The sequence below is a fragment of the Rhinopithecus bieti genome, unplaced genomic scaffold (genome assembly GCF_001698545.2).
Source record: "Rhinopithecus bieti isolate Rb0 unplaced genomic scaffold, ASM169854v2 scaffold_980, whole genome shotgun sequence".
Taxonomy (NCBI): Eukaryota; Metazoa; Chordata; class Mammalia; order Primates; family Cercopithecidae; genus Rhinopithecus; species Rhinopithecus bieti.
The window spans coordinates 1159163-1172261 of NW_016803338.1; the positions used below are offsets into that span (position 1 = coordinate 1159163).

Below are 13099 nucleotides of genomic sequence, written 5' to 3' on the forward strand. Positions count from 1 at the left end.
TATAGTCTCACTCTGTCACCTAGGCTGGAGTGCAATGGTGTGATCTCAGCTCACTGCGACCTCTGCTTCCCGGGTTCAAGCAGTTCTCCTGCCTCAGCCTCCCGAGTAGTTGGGATTACAGGCGCGTGCCACCAGGCCCGGTTAATTTTTGTATTTTTAGTAGAGACGGGGTTTCACCATGTTAGCCAGGCTGATCTCAAACTCCTGGCCTCAAGAGATCTGCCCACCTCGGCCTCCTAAAGTGTCAGGATTACAGGCGTGAGCCACTGCACCCGGCCTTAAACTGTCTTCTTAAAGCAGCAACAAGAAGCTGCTTTAGTCAGTGACATGGAGCTAAATCATGCTAATGAACTACATTCAGGGGAGTTTCTTGATGATAAATGTACTTTTTTTCATGATTTGTTTTAAATTACAAATAGAAGGCTTATTTTAAAACCATAAAAGTATGTAAAGCAAAAGTGAAAATCCTCTATCCCAGTGTTTACTTTGCAGAGGAAACTATTATCAGATTCCTGTGCATCTGTACAGAATTTTCCCATGCACATATACATAGATACATACATGCATACATTATTTTAATAGTTTCTAAAAGTAAACTCAAACTATTCATGCTATTTTAAAATTTTCTTTTTTTCAAGTTATAGGTTTGTGCAAAAGTAATTGCAGTATTTGCTATTACTTCCAATGGCAAAAACTGCAATTACTTTTCACCAACCTAATACTTAGGCTCTCTGTGCCTCAATTGCTTTCTGTGAAATAGACAAAATAACAGTATCTCCCTTGGGGTTGTTGTGAAGTAAAGTGCTTAAAACAGTACCTGGCACATAGGAAGGTAAGCTGTCAGTAAATGTTAACTATTTGCATTATTGCCATAAATTATTAAATAGTCATCTATTGATTTATATTACATTGTTTTTACTTTTTCACTATTATAAATAATGCTGTGATGAAAATCCTTGGACTTCATCTTTGGACATTTGAGCAAGTATTTCTGTTGGACAAATTCCTAGAGTTGGAATTCCTGGGTTGAAGGCTATGCACACTGCTGAATCCAGCTAAATTACCTTCTAAAATGTGTTCCCTGATACAACAATCATGTACATAGCCTTCTCCAGCTCTGAGCATTATCCCTACTGTCCAGTTTTCCAGTATTGGGAGAAATGACAATTCATAGTAGGCACTTCTCTTGTTTGGTGAGGTTATCCGTCTTGCTACACATTTAGTGAGTGTTTATATTCATTCTTCTCTCCTTTGATTATTTTCTCCTAGTAGGTTTTATATTTATCTATCTGAAGAATTTTATTATATACAATAGGTACTAACCATCCTCTGTTATAAATGCCCAACTATCCTCTGCCAGTTTGAACCATCCACTGGGGACATAGCATCATATAGAATGCTCATTTTCCAGCATCCTGCATCCTAGAGGAGGGAGCCCATCCTCTAGCTAGCATTCCAGCTGTGCCTGCACGAGGTTGTTTCATTGCTCTGTCAGAAGAGCTGTTCCAAGGAGGATAGTGTCTGACATGACCAGCAGGTTCCACGGTCATGCACTCACTCCCAGGCTGCTGTAAAGCAGATCCCCTTACTTTGCTGTAAATTGGCCCGGTGTGATGTTACATGGGATCTTATGATGATTAATCTAATACTGTGTAAGCCCTTAGACAGTGGTGATGGCTAAGATCTTGCAGGCAGGAAAGGCAAACCTTTACCCAGAAAACGTTAAAGTGAATCATTGCCCCTTCCAGAATGGAAAGGGTTTAGTGTAGTCAGTTTGCTACCAAATGGCCAGTTGGTCTCCTGGAGGGATGGTGTCAAATTGAGGACCGGCTTTGGTCTGTATTGGGAGCAGATTGGATGTCCAGCATCAGCAGCAGCTACATGGCAAGTGGGAGCCCATGCTGTCGGGCCCGTGCATGGCCTCCGTCCCTGACACCATTGGGTCAGCACTGACTGGGGTGATGGATGACAGAGTTGGCTAATGTCACATGGCCATGTCATTTGGTCCACTTAATTATTTAGCAACTCTTTTACAGTGGGAGCTTCCTTCTGGGTGTTAACCTGTGATACAAAAATCTTCACACATCATGCCCACTTCCATATGCCCATTCATATGCCATCTTGTCCCCAGTCTTGTAATATCACCCCCCACACTCAGGCCCTTGACCAGCTGGTCAAACCATTTGTTCCATGTATATCCTAACCTTGGGTGGGGCCACTCCTGTTTTCCACATAATGTGGATAATCAGTATGCTCCCCAAAGCCCTGCCCATTGGGAAAATTTCCCCTTGCCACCTCTAAGAGGGGCTATACTGCCTACACTGTATATCTGGATTGTACCCAGGTATGGAGCTAACCCTCTTGTGAACCCAGCTCTATCTTTTTCCTTCTCCATCAGCTTACGGACCCCTCCACTCACGCCTAGCAGCTCTAGGCGTGAGTGGAGGGAGAGACGCTGAAGCACCGGCATGGGTCACTGTGTCTGGGGTACCTGCTCCTGCTGCTGGCTTGTTCCTCCCACTCCTGCTCCTGCTTGGTTCTGGATGTTCTGCTTCCTTCTTACTGTATAGTTTCTGCTTGCCTGATCTTATGACTTGTGTTTTCACAAGATCCTCACGTTACTTTTGTGCCTGTAACTGCAGAGCAGTACTGGATAGTGGCAGTCAGACCCAAGGAGGGGTAAAAGTGATAGAACCCTCCAGACAGAGGACACATGCAAAGGCTCCAGAGAGAGAGCTACAACAGGAAACCCAGACGGGAAAAGGGAAGGGATCATGAGCCAACGCTGGAGAGACAGGCTGGGGCTAGATAACCTAGGGTGTAGGTGCCAGCTTAGGGATTTGGGACATTGTTCTGCTGAGACGAATAGGAAGCAATTGAAGGGTTTTAGGCAAGAATGTAACTTAATGATTTTGTGTGTGCATGTGCATGTGTGCGTGCTCATAAAATTCATGTATATATTTGGCTTCAATGTGAGAATGGTTGGAAGGGAAGCAAATGAATGCAGGGAAATCAGGAGGGGATTATTGCAATAGTCAGGGGAGAAATGAAGGTGGCTTGGAGTAACATAGTGGCTATGGAAACAAAGAGAGGGAGAAGCAGATTCAGGAACTGTCTTTGATGTGAGATTGACAGGATTTCGTGCCTGAATAGATGTGTGTGCAAAGAGAAGAGAGCGCCTCAGATCATTTCCCCATTTCTGGCCTAGCAACCTGTGGACGGTGGTGCAGACAACGAGATCTGCTTGGGACACATTTGAGGACATTTTGTATAGATGGAATCATGTAATATGTGGCCTTGAAATATCCAAGTGGCAATGAAAAGCAAGAGTTGGGTTTACAGAGCCAGAGCTTAAGCAAGAGAGTTACCCCCAGCCACGGGAGTAAAGGAGGTCACCCACCAGGAAGAGAGCCTGGGAAAGATGGCCCGTGGCTCTCTCGAGAATTCCGTCGTTTACAGAGGTGGGTTGGAGGGGAAGGAGTTGGAGAAGGGACAGAAAGGAGGCGTCTACCCTCGACCTTTGGCCTCCCACGACCTCCGTCAGCACGGCATCCAGGGCAATCCTTTGCAACAGAAGCAAGTCCACTTCACTTTTCTGTTCTGCAGCCACTTAGATTAAAAGCTCAAGTCCTTATAACAGCCCCCAGGTTCTACATGGCTGCCGCGATCCCTGGGTCTGTGCTAGCCACATGGGCCCCACTGCTGCTCCACAAACAGGCCAGGAGCACTTGCTCGCAAGAGACTCTGCTCTAATGCCCTGTCTCCCCAGAAATGCTCTTCCTCCAGATACCTGCTTAGCTCACAGCCTCCATTCTCATTTCCTCAGGTGGGCTTTCTCTGACCTATTCTAACAGCAACCTGCTACCTGCTCTATCACTCTCCACTGGCCTTAACCTGCTCCACGTCTACTTCTTCCCTTAGCACTCAAACATCAACCATACTCCCGTAATTTACTTGTTATTTTTAATTTTTTTCTGTCTGCCCTTACCAGAATAGGATCTTCCCAAGGACAGGGATCTATTTTGTTTGCTGATAAATCCCAAGTGCCTAGTACAGTGCCTGGCACAGAGTAAAATGCTCTATAAATACTTGTGGTATAAATGAGAAAATCTGTTCTTAAAGGGAGAGATCCATGTGACTTCTCTCTGCTGTTAATGGAAATAGAGTTTTTCCTTGACTGTGCCTTGCTATTTAGCCTCCCTTTGAGGCTTCCATGTTTTTGGAAAGCCATTGATTGGGATAGGCTTCTTGATTCTCACAACTTCTCAGTCTTTCCCACATTTTCTGTTTCTCTCCACAGATACTTTTTTAAAATTGAGGTATAATTCACACACCATAAAACTCTCACCTTTATAAAATGTACAATTCAGTGGTTTTTAGTATATTCACATGTTGTAAAATTATCACCACTCATTCTAGAACATTTTTCTCACCCCAAGAAGGAACCCCATGCCCATGTGGTCCTAGAAGCCTCTGGCGGCCATTAATCTACTTTGTGTCTTTGTGAATTTGCCTGTTCTGGACATTTTGTATAGATGGAATCATATAATATGCGGCCTTTTGTCCCTGGCTTTTTTTTTTTTTTTTTTGAGACGGAGTCTTGCTCTGTCGCCTGGGCTGGAGTGCAGTGGCGGGATCTCAGCTCACTGCAAGCTCCACCTCCCGGGTTCACGCCATTCTCCTGCCTCAGCCTCCCGAGTAGCTGGGACTACAGGCGTCCGCCACCTTGCCCAGCTAGTTTTTTGTATTTTTTAGTAGAGACGGGGTTTCACCATGTTAGCCAGGATGGTCTCGATCTCCTGACCTCGTGATCCGCCCGTCTCGGCCTCCCAAAGTGCTGGGATTACAGGCTTGAGCCACCGCGCCTGGCTGTCCCTTGCTTCTTTCATTTAGACAATGTTTTCAAGGTTTATCCATGTTGCCACATGTAATAGTGCTTTCTTTATATGGCCAAATAAAACTCTCTTGTATGGATGTACCACATTTTATTAGTTGATGGAAATCTGAGTTGTTTCCACTTCTGGGATACTATGAATAATGCTATGAACAGTTATGTATACATTTTTTGTGTGAATATATATTTTAAATTCTCTTGGGTATATACCTAAGATTATGGTAATTCTATGTTTAACTTCTATGTTAACTATGTTTAACTCCTTGAGGAAATGCTGAACTGTTTTCCACAGTATCTACACCATTCTACACTGCCCCCTGCAGTGGGTAAGTGTTCCCATTTTTCCCTATCCTAGCCAATACTTACTGCTGTCCATCATTTTGATTACAACCATCCCAGTGCATATAAAATGGTGGCTCGTTGTGGTTTTGATTTGCATTTCCTTAATGACTAATGAATTTGAACATATTTTTATATGTTTACTAGCCATTTATATATCTTCTTTGGAGAGATGTCTACTCAAATCCTTTGCCCATTAAAAAATTTTATTGATACATAATATTTATGCATGTGATATTTTGTTACATACATAGAATGTTAAATGATCAAGTAAGAGTAGTTAGGGTAAAACTAAAATAGAACTACCATACCATCCAGCAATTCTTTTGCTTATTTTAAATTACTTGCCTTTTATTGAGTTGTAAGAGCTCGTCATATCTCTGGTTATAAGACCTTTATCAAATATATGATTCACAAATATTTTATGCTATTCTGTGGGTTTCCTTTCAATTTCTTGATAGTAACCTTTAAAGCTTTTCGGTTTTCATGAAAACTTTGGTGAAAGTTTGCTCTTTTTCCTTTGGTCTCACTTAGATACAGTGTCTATATTCATTCAGACAAGAGGAAGGTGACAGCAGAAAGGGACAAATGAAAAAATGACAACTTCACAGTTCATATTAGTAATGAAATTATTTAGAAAATTGCCTTTCACTATATGGTATAATTTCTGTTGGTGGATACAAGCCAAGTATGAGTCATATGCAAGTCATCATCTATTCCATTTAGCTGGATGGATCAAAGAGACAGAGTAATGGCGAATATCACCCTAGAGGAAACCAATTAGTGTTTATAACATTGAAAATGATTTATAGATTGCTTAAGCGTATCTATCAAATCTAAATGGAATACTTTAAATCAGCTCCATAGAAAAGCAACACTGTGGGATGATTTCTGAACTGTGGACACTGTGTCTTTCAGATCTAGTGTCTTCCAGCACAGAGATAGGACAGATTGCCATCTGGGAAGAGCCACTCCATTTTCTCCAGAAGTTTGCATTTGATTCAGATGGGTACATTCCAAGGAACATAGGACCCAGGTTCATCTCTCGGAATCTAGAATAAAAGCAAATTTGGATGTTCAAACCTGGGAAATGTTTGTGACTTAGGTGAAAAATAGCAGAACATAAAGTAGGTTAAACACCAGCAGAGGGCAACCAGGGCCCTGACAGGTCAGGGAACAGCAGCCTGTGAAGTGCGGAGGAAGTCAGGGGAGGACTGGGGAACTCCTGGGGTTATCATCTCACGCTTGAAGACCACCCAGTGAAAAGTGGAGTGGGTCTCTGTTTCTCCAGAGTAGAAGAAGCAACGTGTGGGGGGCTTAGGGAAAACCATGAAAGATACCACAAAGAGCCGGTGTAAGTGGAGGATGGGGGGGCTTTCCCCTCAGTCTAAGTCAGGGTGGTAACTGTGAACAGCATGACTTTCTTCCACAATTAAAAACGCTGTCCCTGAAAATATCCAAGGAGGGTAGAGATGTCTGCTCGGCATGGGCGCTGTTGCCAGAGGGGAGAGGTTCCTGCTAGCATACTTTCCTGGTGCCCTTTTGGGGTTGGGGTGAAGGCAGACTGTCAGAGGGGCCTATACTCCTGGCCTGGGTGTCCTAGGTTCAGGGCACAGTTCCTGAACTTCTGTTCCTGACCAAGATGTCCTAGGAAGGGAGCAAAGCAGGAGAGGAACATGAAACTAATGGGAATGAACCTTCTTTTGTCAAACAGTATAGAGTGGAGCCACGGAGGGCCAGGCTGATGAAAAAATGCAACCCGAGGGGTACAAATTCAAGGACCCCTCTGCACGTCTGCTCAAATGCCCCCAGGTTTCCCGTCACCTTTTCTGGCAAGAAAAGCGACAGCAGTGGGTTCACAAAACCTTACCAGAAGAACAGAGGCCAAAAATGCAGAATTTTATGATCACTATTTTTTTTCTACTATGTAGAACATACCATTTTTGTGAACTTGTCTTCACAGGCCATCCTAATCTTCTCCGGGGTCAGTGGACTATTAAGGCTCAAGGGTCCGTGCAGGCCTCTCTCCCGTCGTGCTGCATTCACCGCATCATGGATAGCGAAAAACACGGAACACCCCAGGAACACCCCCGACTCTCCCAGACCCTTGAAGGGAAGCATGCCAGCTAGATTATACCTCTCTCTCACTCTGCATATATGTGTACATTTATAGCATATGTACATACATAAAAATATTACACACTACATATGTAATTTTTTTGTTTTTGAGACAGAGTCTGGCTCTGTTGCCCAAGCATGACACTGGAGTGCAGTGACACGATCTCGGCTCACTGCAACCTCTGCCTCCTAGGTTTGAGCCATTTTCCTTCCTCAGTCTCCGAGTAGCTGGGATTATAGACATGCACCACCACACCTGGCTATTTTTTTTTGTATTTTTAGCAGAGATGGAGTTTCACCAGGTTGGCCAGGCTGGTCTTGAACTCTTGAACTCGGGTGATCTGCCCGCCTCGGTCTCCCAAAGTGCTGGGATTACAGGCATGAGCCACTGCACCCGGCCTATGTAATGTTTTTGTTTCAAAAAGTAATTTAATCTTTTGATCCAGTATTCCCATTCTTAGAATTCTAGCCTAAGGAAATGACTTACATACAGAAGATGATTATTAGGCATGAAGATGATTATTGCAAGGTAAAAAATTAGATAGAACCTGATGGCAATAATTGATGTTAGGTTCTAAGATTTGGAATACTAAAAATTTTTATCATGATGTTAGATTAGAATTAAAATGTTTAATAAGAATTTTTCTTCGGCAATCCTGGTAAAAATCCCAAACAGTCAAGAGACGAATGTAGCCCTCCTGTCACCCAACAGGTATCATACAAACATGCATATTCACCCATAGAGCGTCACTTACCTTAGATGAATAAAGAGTATTTGAGTTTTCAGAGGGAGGCAACAAAGAAATGTGAAACTCTGTGGGTGTGTCACAGATGGCAGGGATTTTATATTGGTCTGGACCACGAGTGTGCAGAACGCCCTGGGGAGAATAATTCAGTTCTTCTATTGTATAAAGTCCCATGCCTTGAATAAATGCACCTTCAATCTGAGGCAAGAACAAAAAAAGAATTTCCACGTATGAGAAAACACAGTCAACAGTAAGTAGCATTTCAACTTCATGCTGTTTGTTTGAATTTTAAAATTGCAGTTTAAGAGCGTTTTCAGGGTGTCTTGGAGCGTGTTGCTGAAAGTTTACCTAAAAGCCATTTTAAACATCTTGTGCAGCATTAAGTTAAAAGAAGTTCAAAGTCAGCTGGGCACGGTGGCTCACACCTGTAATCCCAGCACTTTGGGAGGCTGAGGCGGGCAGATCACCTGAGGCCAGGAGTTTGAGACCAGCCTGACTAACGTGGAGAAACCCCGTCTCTACCAAAAACACAAAACAAATTAGCTGGGTGTGGTGGTTCATGCCTATAATTCCAGCTACTTGGGAGGCTGAGGCAGGAGAATTGCTTGAACCTGGGAGGCAGAGGTTGTGGTGAGCCAAGATCACACCATTGTATTCCAGCCCGGGCAAAAAAAGCAGCACTTCATCTCAAATAATAATGATAATAATAAATAAAAATAATTTTAAAAAAAAGTTCAAAGTCAAAGGACTTGGGTTCTGATCTTGGTTTGGCCATTGAAATGAGTGCTCGGGAAGAGTCTTCACAGAGCTTGGAGCCTAAGCACCCTCTTTTTTTTTTTTTTTTTGCCCATGAGGCAGACAACCCCCAACTGACTGATGTGTCCAGAGACCCCAGAGTGCTAGTGAAAGCTACAGTCCCATTGTCTCATCCCACCTCCTTGCCCACAAGGTGGCTAGCCTCACATCTCTGGATTCTGATTTTAGATCAGTCTTCCAAAAACTCCAGTCCATCCCCACTAAGTGAAGTCTTGTTTCTAGAAGCCCTCCACCCACCCCTGGCAGTCCCCAGCCCTCTTCTGCTCTCCAACTCCCTCCTGGCCCACCCCTCCCACACAGGCCTTCCCCATAGTCATCCGCCCTGGCCTGATCAGCAGCCATGAACAGGCATGCTAAATTCCCTGTTTCTGTAGGGTGACTTCCTCCACTGTTCTTTCACCCCAAATGTCGTTTGTCATTCTTTCCTTGACAACCTGGTCCACACCCACTTCCTCCCGAAGCCTCCTTTGACTTCTCCACACCATAGATTCTTCCCATTCGCCAATAACACAATGTCATGATGGTGGGGGCATGGGGTGGAGGGGGAGGGGACACTAGATGGTGCCCTAAATCAGAGGTAATGAGCTAAATTGCCTCCAGGTTGGAGACACGTAAAGCCAGTATGTGAAGATTCCAGGTGGGTTCTGGAGAGTGTAGGTCTCATTGGAGTGTGGGACTCTAGAGGTGCAGCCCACTGACTTTTCGCTCGTGGAAATGCAGATGCAGTGTAGGCAAATTTTCTGTTTTCGAGAGAAACTAGATGTTTATGACTTTCCAATCTTTTCAACTATTTCAAATTTAAATTTGAAAATGTCTGTGGGGAGAATCCAGCACTACAGGCTGCCTATCAATAGCTACTGCTCTAATGACTTGAGGCTTGTGATCCCAGCAAACTTCAAACTCCTCGAAGCTGAAGCCCATCGTGTGGCTAAGGCTCAACACTGGGCACTAACTCTACTTATGTCCCAAAAGTTTGGAGCTCATCGGTCACCTCTAGGCTTGGTCTTGCCTCATTCAAGCTCCCTAGTCACAGATTGTATGTTTCTTCAAAAGCTACTGAAAACACTTTATTTCCTTCCCCCTTTTAAACAGTAAGACATTTGAGCTTTGCAGCTGGTCTGAATAGAGTTGACTAAAGGGGTAGAAAAATAAGATGATGAATAAGCCTGATGGAATGCTCCCCCGCAGACCCCGCTGCACTTTTGGCATTTACAAATAGAAAGTAAGACACATCAGTTACACATACCTGGCCTATGTCAATGGCTGGATTTATACTGCAGCCAACATCCATGACAATGTCTGTTCTGATGTTCTAGTAAGAAAAAAAAAAGTTAAAATGTTTATTTTAATGAGGATAACTTAGGGAGAAGAAGCTGAGGAACACTTCCTGCCAGGCTGACTTTGGTATAAAGCCTTTCTTGGAGCCATGTCATTTCAAAAGAAGCAACAAAGGTTTTCTTATATGACAAAGTTTATTATGTAAAACTTTCAAAATTATACAAATACTCTTAGCCAGCTGAAGCACTGTCTTTTTTTCTTGGAAATAATAGGGGAAAAAAATATTTACTTGATTTTGATTCAAGCTGGATGATGCAACAGATTGAGAAATATATGACACAACAAAAGAAAACATCTATGGCCCTCACGATCCTAGTTGCAAAGCTTAATGGCTAACATGCAACCCAACAGCCAGATACAACCGGCTGAGGAACGTTTACTGAACCACAGAGTTCAGGGTGCATCAACAAAAAAGTCTTTGATTTGTCATCTGAAAATCTCCAATTTTCATTTTTGGAGCAGAGAAGAATAAAGTTGACACTACAACTTGCTCCTGATAACCTACAAATGAGGAGAAGTACAGCAGGCCCAGCCAGAGTGTTAGTAACACCTTTGCTTTCCAGCAAGTCCATACATTTTTTAAAAAATGTGATGTAATGGTCTCTGCCATGACTAACAGATTGTACTTATAATTACTAATTGAACAAAATAAATGCAAGAGTTTCCTTATTTGATCTAGGACTTTCATCTAGCATTTGAAAACTAGATAATGATTGGAATGTTTGACAATAATAAAACTTCAGGAACTTACATCTCTTATTTAAAGATACAGTAAAATGTAAAATCCTCTTTGACATCAGTCAGCAAGACTGGTCTTCCAGGAGATAAGTGGCCTCAGCTGGAGGTGAGAGGAGGCACTCTAAAGTCTTCAGTGTTAGTGAAGTTTCTGCTTTCAAAGCTGTGGGCTTAGGTTGGTGGGGCTGGCTCATGCCTGTAATCCCAGCACTTTGGGAGGTCAAGTGGGGGCAGATCACTTGAGGACAAGAGTTCGAGACCAGCCTGGCCAACATGCTGAAACACCGTCTCTACTAAAAATACAAAAATTAGCCAGGCGTGATGGCACATGCCTGTAGTCCCAGCTACTCAGGAGGCTGAGGCACGAGAATCACTTGAACTCAGGAGGCAGAGTCTGCAGTGAACTGAGATGGTGCCACTGCATTCCAGCCTGGGCAACAGAGCAAGACTCTACCTCAAAACAGAAAAAAACAACCCACAAAGCTGTAGGCTTAGTGCTGTCTGTCGTGTCTTTTGCTAGGGCTGGAGATAGTGGATGTAGGTTGTGGTAGGCTGCCTCAAAGATGGCTCTGGACAATCCTCACCTACTGGCATTCACATCCATATGTAGTCTCCTCCTCTATTCTACCAGGCCAGCCTGTGTGACCAATAGGCTATGGCAGAGGTGACAGTAGTCACTCTGAGTTAGGTTATAAAGCTGGACTTCTGTCTCAGGTACTCTCTTGCTTGCTCACACTCTCTTTCTCTTGGGCTGGTCTCTCTGGAGGAAGCCAGTTGTCATGTCCTGAGGACACTCAGGTAGCCTACAGAGAGCTGTCCACATGACAAAGAATGGAGGCCTCTGGCCAACAGCCAGTGAGGAGCTGAGGCCTCCTGTCAACAATGCTATGATAGAGGGAGGTGGAATAGGATTCTCCTGTCCCCACTGAGCCTTGAGGTGACTGTTGCGCCCCAGCCACAGCTTGACTGAAGCCTCAGGCAAAATCACCCAGATGAGCCACTCCCGGAGGCCTGCCCCTCAGAAGTGGTGTGAGCTAATGAGCATCCACTGTTTTCAGCACTAAGTTTGGGGGTAATTGGCTGTAGAAGAACAGATAACTGATATTTAGATGTAAGTTCAAAGTGAGGAAAACTTTGTTGGAATAAGGGCAATTCTATCAACAGGAGAATGGCTGAGAAACAGGCCTTTGGGAAAGGCCCCTGGTAGAATGTCACATTCTAGCCCTTTGCCTAGCAGTGACACCAACCTGAGCTGAGAGTTAGCTTTTATAAAGGCATTTGATGAGACTATATGGCACATCTCCTAATATCATTCAAATAAGTTATAGGAACATGCCTTAAAATTTCATACTAGGCTAATTATTACCTTGTTTTTGGATCTTAACAAGGACAAGGCATATATAGGAATATAAGAAAATCCACATGACTAAGTTTTTACCAACTTTTGCTTTGAGGGAGAAGGAATTTAGAAATTAGTTATATGGGCAGGGTTCAGTTTCTCACACCTATAATCCCAGCACTTTGGGAGGCCAAGGTGGGCGGATCACTCGAAGGCCAGGAGTTTGAGACCAGCCTGGGCAACATGGTGAAACCACGTCTCTACTAAAAATACAAAAAGTAGCTGGGTGTGGTGGTGCAGCCTGTAATCCCAGCTACTTGGGAGGCTGAGGCATGAGAATCACTTAAACCTGGGAGGCAGAGATTGCAGTAAGCCAAGATCAAGCCACTGCACTCTAGCCTGGGTGAGAGAGTGAAATTCTGTCTCAAAAACAAACAAACAGAAATCAGTTCTTTGCAAGAACCCGCTCCCTAGTAGTGTCAGGCTGCTACTCTAATACAAAACCATGCTCAGAGTGACCATTGTTTTGCCCTGGTCCAAGGTTACCCTATAGAGATCCAGTCTGAGTTAGAACCAGACAGGTCAGATACTTGAAAAGGCAGGTTCAGTAAAGGTGACCATAGTTTCAGAGATTAGGTTGACTATAGTTTTAAAAAATACATGCAGCCAGGTGCGATGGCTCATGCCTGTAATCCCAGCACTTTGGGAGGCTGAGGCGGGCAGATCATGAGGTCAGGAGATCGAGACCACGGGTGAAACCCCGTCTCTACTAAA

The 13099-nt window shown here is 43.8% G+C and overlaps 1 protein-coding gene across 2 annotated transcripts in view; it reads right to left on the minus strand.

The window, feature by feature from the left end:
* Positions 1–5421: 5421 nt before the first annotated feature.
* Positions 5422–13099, minus strand: part of LOC108532294 (aldehyde oxidase 1) — a 91964-nt gene continuing 84286 nt past the window's right edge. For both annotated transcript variants that reach the window (XM_017876256.1, XM_017876246.1), the window contains exons 32-35: positions 10160–10225; positions 8107–8295; positions 7172–7339; positions 5422–6285 (exon numbers count right to left, since the gene is read on the minus strand). In XM_017876256.1, coding sequence (XP_017731745.1) covers positions 6235–6285; positions 7172–7339; positions 8107–8295; positions 10160–10225 — 474 coding nt within the window. In that variant the 3' untranslated portion in view covers positions 5422–6234. The remainder of the gene's footprint in view (positions 6286–7171; positions 7340–8106; positions 8296–10159; positions 10226–13099) is intronic.